This window comes from Physeter macrocephalus, chromosome 18 (genome assembly GCF_002837175.3).
Source record: "Physeter macrocephalus isolate SW-GA chromosome 18, ASM283717v5, whole genome shotgun sequence".
Classification (NCBI taxonomy): Eukaryota; Metazoa; Chordata; class Mammalia; order Artiodactyla; family Physeteridae; genus Physeter; species Physeter macrocephalus.
Window position 1 is genome coordinate 5,890,255 of NC_041231.1, and position 10,582 is coordinate 5,900,836.

The 10,582-nt window shown below is 49.3% G+C and overlaps 1 protein-coding gene across 20 annotated transcripts in view; it reads right to left on the minus strand.

Moving 5' to 3' along the window:
* MGLL (monoglyceride lipase) overlaps window positions 1–10,582 on the minus strand; it is a 211,791-nt gene that overhangs the window by 109,903 nt on the left and 91,306 nt on the right. For 5 of the 20 annotated variants that reach the window (XM_028479698.2, XM_028479709.2, XM_028479697.2 and 2 more), the window contains exons 1-2: window positions 5,493–7,602; window positions 4,151–4,295 (exon numbers count right to left, since the gene is read on the minus strand). In XM_028479698.2, the coding sequence (XP_028335499.1) occupies window positions 4,151–4,295; window positions 5,493–5,919 (572 nt within the window). In that variant the 5' untranslated portion in view covers window positions 5,920–7,602. Of the gene's footprint in view, window positions 1–4,150; window positions 4,296–4,758; window positions 5,338–5,492; window positions 7,603–10,582 lie in introns of those variants that run through there. The other 15 variants (XM_028479689.2, XM_028479690.2, XM_028479686.2 and 12 more) reach the window with 10 other exon arrangements.

Here is a 10,582-nt window from a genome sequence, read left to right on the forward strand (position 1 = left end):
GCCTCGTGTCTGAAAAGGAGCAAAGTGACCCAGGGAAGGGTAGGGCAGGGGTAGGGGATGTCAGCTGAGCCCCTCTCTGGGGAATGGGAATACAGAGGGGAGGAGGGGCCTTGGCTTGTTGATTCTCGATCCACCGACAACAGCCACGGCTCTGAGAACACAGGAGGTTCCAGAAACGACGCCACGCCACTCTCCTGAGTCCAGCCCCTGCCATGGGCCCCACTCCCAGCACCCGGTCACCAAGAGGAAAGTCCTGACAACCACGCCGGCTGAGACTGCGAGGGGGCAGCTTGGACGGGCGGAGCCGGGGAGGGGAGAGGAGGCGTCCACGGCGACCAGTGGCCACGCGGTCACTGGAGGAAGGCCAGCTCCTGAGTGGAGGCAAGAAAGGAGAAGCGGGCAAAGCCACGCAGACTGGAGAAGGGGCTCCGGGGCTCAGGTTGGGAGGTCCCTGCAAAGGTAGGGGCTCTGGAGCTTCCGCTGAGGAGTCACCCAGGCATCTGCATCAGGCCATCGGCCCTTGGAGGGACAGTGCTCTTTGAAACGGCCCCCTCAGTACGCTGGCTGTTATCACCACAGCAGCTGCAAAAGGAGAGCCTGGTCAGTTCCTCAGCGCTGGGCGGGGGTGGGGTGCTCCCCAGAGACTGTCTCCCCAGAGACAGAGCACACTCAGCACGAGGGGAGCCCCTGCTCAAAGGAGCATCTGGGCATTTATTCCACAAGTGTCTACTTCACACCGGACAGACAGATGGGCATGACCGGTGCATGCCGGGAACTAACCGCCCAGAAGGTTGCAGCTGTGCGATCACACAATTACAGCGAGCTCTCTAGCCCTCCTGGTCCAGCGGAACCAAGGGAGGACTGCTTTGGAGCCAAGTCATCAAACTGAGTATTGTTTCAGACCCCCGCCACCCCGGACCCCCCAACGATGCTGCCCAGTCATTCATCCTGTGGGGCAGGATGGCTAAGTAACATTCAGAAGTTAATTCAAAGCTGCCCTTTAAGTGGACTGAGGGCCCCGTGGTGGACTGACTCCAAAGGTGTGAAATACTATCCAAGGGCACGAGAGCCCACAGAGCAACTGAAGCCTCACCTGGGCTAGTCTCCACTACCCTGAAAACACCATCAGTGGAAACGTGCTGAAGAACCAGTATTTTACAATTCCAAAGTACCGAGTCTCAAGTCTCAATAAGGCAGCCAGTCCCCAGGGCATCAGAAGATTTTGTTTCAGAATGGATCATATTTTAATCTATTTCCCACTTTTAATATATTATGAAGAAACAATTAGGGAGGATTAATTATTCTATTACTCTTTACCATAAGAAGTGACCTTCACCCTAACAAAAAATATAAGAATTTATCAGGAAGACAGTACTTAGACAAAAGTCTGTCTTCCTTTAGTAAGAGACTTGGAACCAGAGGCATGTGGACAAAATGCAGTTGGATCAGCTTTAAAAGAGGGAAAATAATGATAACGTCTGCCCCACAGGTTGACGTGAAGATAAAACGAGATGCTGTCTAAAAGACTAATCCAAACTCCAGAACACACGAGACTCGATTAATGTGAGATAATTCCGCTACACCTGAAGTACGATGTTTGTTGTTACAGTAAATACTACCAGACGAGCACGAATCTGCCTTGGTGTAACCAAGCGTAACCAAGCGTCGGCTTTAAACCTCTGGTTCATGATGATTAAAGACTGAGTCTCCGGCCTGCTCTGTTAAAAACAGCATTGAGTTCGGACGCACACATGGTGACAGCGATCCCAGGAATCGCCCTCCTCTTTCCCAGGGCCCAGGGTGAGGAGGCCAGTATTTTTAGAGAAACAATTTGTTTCCATCAGCAGGTTAAGCCAGTTTCCCAGCGTGGCTGATGCCACGACCCTGTGTCGCTCTAAGCCGCCTGCAGAGCTGGTCTGGGAACCCAGCAAATCCTCCAGGGCCTGAATGTTCTGGCAGGTGTTCTGAACAGGCCCAATCTGTTGACCAGAAATCTAACCCATCCCAGTGCCAACTAACAGAGACAGGCACAGACCCCTCTGTCTGTAAGACAGTGGCTTCTGAGGTCCCACGGGCCTCTGCGGGAAAGATTTTTTAAAAGGAGCAGAGAAAAGGGACATTTGCTGGTGTTTTCCCCGCCGATCAGAGCAGACAAGATTCTGAGCTAACTGGGGGAAAGACCGTGGAGGACACTCCCTGGAGGGGAAAGGCGGAGGCCAGTGGTCCCCTCCCGCTCCTAGAGGCAGCAGTGCTGACAGGAAGCAGCAGAGCTGTCCCAGAGCAGCGAGAGGGCAGGGCTGCCACACTGCTATCTGCCAGAGCAGCTGGGCTCAGCTTCTCCGACAGGGACACGCTCCCTCACCAGCCGGCACAGACCTCTGCGCCCTGAGGCCCCCGCTGCGTCCTCACCACTCGGCCTGCCCTGACCCCTCCCCCAGGACGCGGCACCTGTCACCGCGGAGGCCTCCAGGACTTTCCAACCGGTCAGGGCTGGTGGTGAAATGTTTTAAGGACCCCCTGACAGAGGGGGGCCAACCCCAGAGGGAGTTCATCGACCTGCATCATCTCAGGGGGTGGAGGCTGAGCAGGTAGGCGGGCGGCCTCTCTTCCAAAGCCCAGGGCCCAGCGGCCTCAACCATCCACCCCCGTTCTTATTCCCATCAGCGTCCGCTGCAAGGTAAACACTGACCCCAAGAGACACTCGGTTTAAGCAACGGGGAGTGGCGGTTTGCCATCTCTGACGAGAGCAAAAGCGAGGGAGCACAGAGCTCCCCACAGTGCGACTCGGGGTGGAGCCTGTGAAAACCACTCACAGCCCGGGGAAGGACAGCCATTCGGCCTTTGCCCACCCACTCAGCACCGCCCCACCCCATCTGAGGACCGCAGGGTCTCCCTTCCAACGACCTCGAGCGAGGACAACCTCCCCACTTAACCAGGAAAGCCCCCAAAGTCTGAGACTCAAACATCACAAACTTAGCTCCCAACTCTTTGTCCTCTTTTTGTGTACTGATCAAATAATGCACCACATACCACAAAGTTGTTAGAAATTAAACCAAGAGTGTGCACTTGTACTGCCAGTTAAGTCAGAATGGAGAATTAATGATAACGCTGGACAACCCCACCCCCCGGTGTGACACACATGCACGTACACACACACACTCTCTCCTCTGGAGGAAATCTTTCAGAAGGACACGGCCAGACCTGTAGGAACTCTGAACTGCCCACTGCAATAGCCGGTTTATATGGCTGCCCTGAAGCTATGATTTTAAACCAGGTCTTTAAAGTCCATATCTCTGCTTTCGTTTTTGTTTTTTAATGTGCAGCTACCTGGATTAGACACACCTTGTTGAAAATGTAGGGGGAATTTTGTATCTGTACCAGGGCTGGGTGATGACTGAAACACAAAGGGAGACATAATCCTATAATCCACACCACACCATATATGTCCCCTAGGAGACAACAGGCCTGTGAAACAGGTAACATGTCCATGGAACAGAAAATGTTCACTTGTCACTAGGCCAATTGGTTACCGCAAATAATTTCTTTCCCTGAACAACACAAACACCAGTGTTTTCCCCATTTCGTACAGGAGGAGGGAAGCAGGAGACCAGCTGTCTTACTGTGTGCAGTCCCAATGCCTGTTTCTAACAGCAAGACAAATCCTTGATGGAAAATGTACAAAGTAACTGAGCTGGCAAGAAATCAGAAAGAAATACCCAGACCCCTTTCTTTCTGTTACATACGTATGACACCTCCTAAAGCTCATACTCAAACAGGAAAAGAGAACAAAAGTTACTATATATATCCATTATTTTGATTTTCTTATCTGATTAGGTGGTTCTCTATAATTGTTGGGTTGGATTTTTAAGGGATGCCTGTACAACAGGAAATCAACTCCAGTACAAAAAAATAAAGTCATGTGGAATTTTTGAAAACTGCCATACGGTAGAATCCGTATCCTGGTTGTTATAATGAACAGAGAACGCCTGCTTCTTAATTTTAACAAAAGATTATGTATAAATCTCAGTCCTGTTAGTCGGCTGTGCCCGATGTTAAAACGGCACGTGAAGCTGGTCATGGAGAAAGTGGCTGCACACAAAGGGGGAGAGGGGGGCATGAGCCCCCCAGGGCACATCCGGGGGAGACTCACCTGGGTGCGCCCGAGGGCTTCCAGTACCGGCAGAAGAGGTACTGTCCGTCGGCGTTGACCAGGTGAGGGAGGTCCTGGTACGGAACACTCTGCGGGGTCCGCCTGGGAGAACTTTCCTCCGGCATTCTGAAAGGATCTTCAGGTCCTGGGAAGGAAGAAGGACACATGCCAAAGTCAGGGATATGGCAAAACGCATAGCGATCAGGAGGAAAACCTTGTTCAGAGTCGGTAACAATTTTTTAAAGCAGGTTAAAAACAAAAAACCTCCATTTCAAAGATTTTAAAAATACATATATATTTCTTAAGACTGAAAAATCCCATTTGTTCTTAAGAGAAATGCTCACTTTATTTTTTAAGCGCCTCATTACAGCTTTTTCCCCCTTCCCATCTGTGTTTATCTTAAATCATTTCAGGAAACTTCATCTTAAAGACTATTTTAGCTGTAATCAAGTGGAAATTATAGTCAGCTCTGCGGGTATAAAGACCCAGCTGCAAAAGACCCATCTATCTTAAAATCCCCAAGGAAGTTTCAAAGGGGCGCGATAATGAGGTGGATGATATTCCGATTAATTCCTCCTGTCTGAAATTCCAAGGATGCCACGACAAACCTGTTTCCATCACGTCCTGGCTTTTGCGGTCCACAACCACAGAGCCTCGACAGTTAGAGCCAGGCAAACACGGGCTGTTCCCTCATCTCGGCGGTCACAGGGCGGCCTGCAGGGCGCCCCACGCCCCTGCTTCCCACCTCGCGCCCTGGCTCACAGATGCCGCCTGGGCTTGAAGGGTGCGCCGCCCTCTCAGCCCTCCGGGGCCGCCCTCCCTCCGCGGGGCGGGCAGCGGGCGCCTGCGAGCCTCCACTACTAGTTCACCATCACTTTTCCTAAACAAACCACTGCGGCGGGGTGAAGCGGGGCCGGGAGCCCGGCGCCCACTGCCCGGGAAGCCAGGGAACCAGCTCCGCGCTCCCAGGCCCCCGCACACGCACACATGCGGGTCCCCGAGGAAAGTCACCCGGGCTCCCGACAAACTTTGTTCGCCTCCCGTCTCCACCAGCGCAGGCAGCACAGCCCCGTGCCGTCTCTGGAGGTGCCGCCAGCCGCTCTGCTCGCGGACCGGCACGGGGACACGGAGTTGACGGGTCCAAGTTGGCTCGGGGCTGCTGCTGGGGAGCGGGGAGCGGGGCGCGCGCGCACCGATGCACACACAGACACGCGCGCACTCGTGCACACGCGCGCAGGGGAGCGGGAGCCCACGCCGAGCCGGGACGCGGGGACGCGGGGACCCGGGGCTGCCCCACCCGGGGACGGCGCGGCAGCCAGGGGCGGGGACGGGAGGCGGTTACCGGGGCCACGAGCGCCGCTGTCGCGTCCCCGAGCACGGTCCTCGTCTGTGGCGGGCCAGGGCCGGAGAGCTGCGCGCCGCCGGCTCCGCGGAGACAGGGCGCGGCGTCCGCGCCGCCACTTATCCCGGCTCTCGGCGGGGGCGGCCGGAGGGGGTGGGAACGCGAGAGGCGGCGCCGGGCCCACGTGTGAGGCCGGCGGACCCGCCACGCGCTCCTCCCCGCCGGCCGCGCCCCGGGGTGGCCGCCGGGGACTGTCACTCCCCGAACGGAGACGGCTCTCGGGAGCCTCCGCGCGGGAGGACACGCCACACCCCCGCGCGCACACACCACGCGCGCACACCCACCCGCACAGAGACACATGCAGGGACACACATGCACACAGACCTCCCCACAGATACACACACGTGGACACCACACATACACGCATGCCAACAACAAACCGCACGGACACACACTCAATACACAAAGACACATGCGATCCAGAGAGACACACAAACCCACATAACACATAAAAAGGAAGAGAGAGGCACTCAGACACAGACAGCCCATGCAGGCACACACACACATCACACACACACACCACACAGACACACACACACACACACACACACAGCTGGGGGGTTGGGGGAGGATGTGAACAATCCCCAAGAGGTAGGGTAGAGGCAGACAAGCGCAGGCCTTGCCCCAGAAACCCTCCCTGGGCTCCTAACAAAACCCCTGGCAACAGGGAATTCTGAACAGCGTCCAGGGCAGCTGGCAGTGCAGCTGGGGCACAGGGACAGCACCGAACCAGAGTCTAGACCACCTGGGCTCAGCATCAGCACCTCCAATTCGCCTGTGAGGCTTCGTCTGCTCACCTGCAACCCACGACTGGCAAACCTCTGTCCGAGCGACAGGCGCCCCTGCGCTCACTGACCTCGGAAGGCCTCTGCATCCTTCCTTCTTTCGCAAACAACTTCACACCAGAGCAGTGTTGAAAAGCACCACTGTCCTCCAGAAACTCCCATCTCAGGGTCACACGTCTTGCGGGGGGGCGGGGGGGGGACCCAGGCTGCTTAAGGCCTGTGCTCTAAATTAAGAACTACAACGAGAGAAGCCGTTGAGAAGCCGCTTGGGTGTACGCGCTGCGGAGAGGGGTGGCTAGGTGACAGGTCCCAGGCACGCCAAGTCCGGGGCGGCCGTCTCAGAGCAGAGAGCCCGGAGGCGGAGGCTGGCGCACTGCAAGCACCTGGATTAGAATTTACTCAAGGAGCGGCCACTGGGGTCCAACGGACACCGTGGGGGACCCAAAGCCCACCAAGTCCCCTGTACGCGGTGGTTTCAGGTTTCCCAGCTCCAGCATCTCATGATTTTGAATACACACTGTGAAAGCCTGGGGGACAGTTTTCAGCAGAACCCCAGTGGAAGGGGTGGTTAAGAGCTTGAAGAGTCTCTCCTAGTTTGGTTACCGACGTAAACGAGAGCACAGGGGTTGGTCAGCAGCCACACTGGGAGTTAAGAGAGTGGCACTGTGCTGTTCTGTACCTGGCTTTTTTTTTAATTAAACTTTTTATTCTGAGACAACTGTAGACTCGATTATTCATTTATATAAATGGAGATTCAATTCAGAAACAAGAGAGATGCTGTGTACCCTTTAATCCAGAGGTAACATCTTGCAAAACTATAGGGCCATGTCACAACTGGGATATGGATGTTGACATAACCTTCCAAGCCCACAAAGATCCTTCGTGTTGCCCTCTTTTAGTCACACCCTCTGCTCTCCCACGCCCACTCTCCCCACACCCCCTGGTAACCACTAACATGTTCTCCATCTCTAAACTTTTGTAATTTCATGAAGTTTAAAAAATTGAATTGCACAGTGTGGAGCCTTTTAGGATTCGCTTTTTTCTTTCAGCATTTCCAGGTTGTCATGTAGTATCCTATGGTATGGACGTACCACATGCTTTAACAGTTCACCAGGTGAAGGACGTCCGGATTGTTTTCAGTGTCTGGCTACTATGAATAAAACGTCTGTAAACATTCATCTGCAGGTTTTTGCATTTCTCTGGAATAAATGCCCTGGAGTACAATTGCTGGGCCCTATGGAAACTGCATGTTTAGTTTTTTAAGAGACTGCCAAAATGTATTTCAGAGTGGTTGTCCCATTTCATATTCCCACCAGAAATGTATGAGAGATCCAGTTTCTCATCATCCTTGTCCGCATTTACTGTTGTCACTGTTTCTTTGCTTTTGTTTTGCCATTCTGTTAGGTATGCAGTGGTATCTCATTGTGATTTTAATTTTCATTTGTCTAATGGCTCATGTTGAGTATCACTTATGTACTTATTTGCCATCTGTATATCCAATTTACTGGATGCCTCTTCACGGCTTTGGACCATTTTCTAATTGGATTTTTTTCAGTTTCTATTTGTTTTAGTTTTTGTTTTTACTGTTGAGTCCTGAGAGTTCTTTCTATATTTTAGATATTAATCACTTGTTGGATATGATTTGCAAATATTTTCTCCCATTTGTAGCTTGTCTTTTCATCTTGTTAATGTGGTCTTTTGCAAAGCAGAAGTTTTTAATTTTTATGATACCATTTATCAATTTTTCACCTTATGGAGTTTGCTTTTGGTGTCAAGTCTAAGAACTCTACCTAGGACTACATCTGAAGATTTTCTCCTATGTTTTTCTCTTTATATTTTACATTTCAGCCTCTGATCTAGTCTAAGTTAACGGTTGTATAAGGTGTGAGACTTAAATCAGTTTTGTTTTTTGTGTTTTTTGTCTGTTGATGTCCAATTGCTGCAGTTTGCGGAAAAGGCTTCCCCTGCCCCCCACTGAATTGTTTCGCAACTTTGTCAAAAATCAGTCTGCCCAACTTGTTAGATCTGTTTCTGGATTCTCTATTCTGTTCACCGATCTATGTGTCTATTTCTTCATCAGTACTGCACTGTCTTCATTATTGTAGCAATCTAATAAATCTTAAAATTGGATAAACTGGTTCCTCCCACTTTATGCTTATTTTATACATGTTTTAGCTATTCTAGTTCCTTCACCTTTCAATATAAATTTTAGAATAATCTTGTCTATATCTAGAAAAAGTCTTGGTAGGATTTTGATAGGAATTGTGTTAAACATGTACATCAATTTGCTGATGACATATTTTTACTATGTTGATTCTTCTTGGTATGTCACTCCATTTATTTAGGTCTTCTTTGAGTTCTCTCAGTGTCGTACAGCTTTTAGTATACACGTTTTATACATGTTTTGTCAGATTTACATCTTTCTTTTTTCAAATAATTGTAAATGTCATGTATTTTTAATCTCGGTTTCCATGTGTTCACTTCCAGTGCATGGAAAGACAAGTGATTTTTGTAGGTTCGTCTTGTATCCTCTGACCTTGCTGAACTTAGTAGGAGGGTGTTTGTTTTTGTAGCTTCCTTGGGATTTTCCATATAGACTATCATTATATTTGGAGTGAGTTTCTTGTAGGCAACGTATAGTTGGTTCATTTAAAAAAATTAATTCTGCCAATCTCTGTCTTTCAATTGGTATATTTACAACATTTACTGTAACGATCGTTAAGTTAGGGCTTAAGTCCACCATTTTATTTGTTTTCTGTTATTTCTCTTTTTTCTTTTTCTTGCCTTCCTGTGGAAGAAACTGGAACAGGATCTTTTTATAATTCCATACATTTTAATTTATCTGTACTGTGTTTGAGTGTATTTCTTTGTATAGACTTTTAGTGGTTGCTCTAGTATTGCAACTAGAGAGAGCATATATACATTGCACGTATATTACATATATATATACATATATGTACAACATATATCACGGTTCACTGATGTCATTTTACCAGCTCTAGTGAACTATAAAAACCTAACATCTCCTTATGTCCCTTCACTCTCCCCCATTTATACTACATTTGTCAAATATTTCCTCTATGTACTTTGAAAAACACATCAGACTGTGTTATAATTTTTGCTCTGACCATCAGATATAATTTAGAAAACTCGAGAGGAAAAGTAAAACCTATTTTATTTCCATGTATTTTTGCTCACCATGTTCTTTTTTCCTTCCTGGTATTCCAAGGATCAATTTATCATTTTCTTTCTGTTTAGAGAACTTACTTTAGCCATTTTTAGCCATTTTGAGCTCTCTGAGGATAGGTCTGAAGGAAAAAAATTCTCTTTATTTTCCTTCATTTGAGAATGTCTTGATTTCCCCTTCATTCCCGAAGGATATGTTTGCTGGATACAGGATTCTGATTAATAGTTCTTTTCTTTCAGCACTTGAAACAGGTTGTGCCACTCTCTTCTGGCCTCATGGAATCTGAAGAGAGATCCACTGTCATTCAAATTGTTTTTCTCTTACAGACAACATATCATTTCTCTCTTGCTGCTTTCAAGATTTTTCTTTGACTTGAGTTATCAGAAGTTTGATGATGATGTGTCTTACTATGGATTTCTTAGAGTATATACCATCTGAGGTTTGTTCACCTTCTTGGATTCATAGCTTTATGTCTCTTGCCAAATCTAGGACATTTTCAGCCATTATTTCTTCTCTTCCTTTTTCAGCCCCACCATCTTTTCTCCTCTCTCTTTGGGACTCTGATGATACGAATGTTAGATCTTTCATTATATTCCCATAGGTCCCTGAGGGTCTGCTCACTCTTTTCCAGTCTGTTTCCTCTCTGTTGTCCAGACTGGGTAATTTCTAGTGTCCTATCCTCCAGTTCACTGATTCTTTCCTCTGTCACTTCCTTTCTGCCTTTGAACCCATCTCTTGGGCTTTTTATTTCAGGTGGTGCGTGTATGTGCCCATCTGCCAGCCCCTCTGCCATGCCCACCTCCAAAAACTCCAATCCTAAGGTTTCTGGTCTATTTTACTGGGTTGGAACATAAAGGAGGAGGAGTAGGTGTTGATAGTGGGGTGACATGTAATTCTAGACATTTTGAGTTCTCTGGGACATCCGAGGAGAGGCCTGATGGGCAGTAGCAGGTGCAGAATGAGACTAAGACATTTGGAAATAATTGGTAATTGAGGTCATGAGAATGGAGTAACTTGTCCAGGAAATGTGGAGGAGGGGGAGGGGGAAGGAGGAGGGG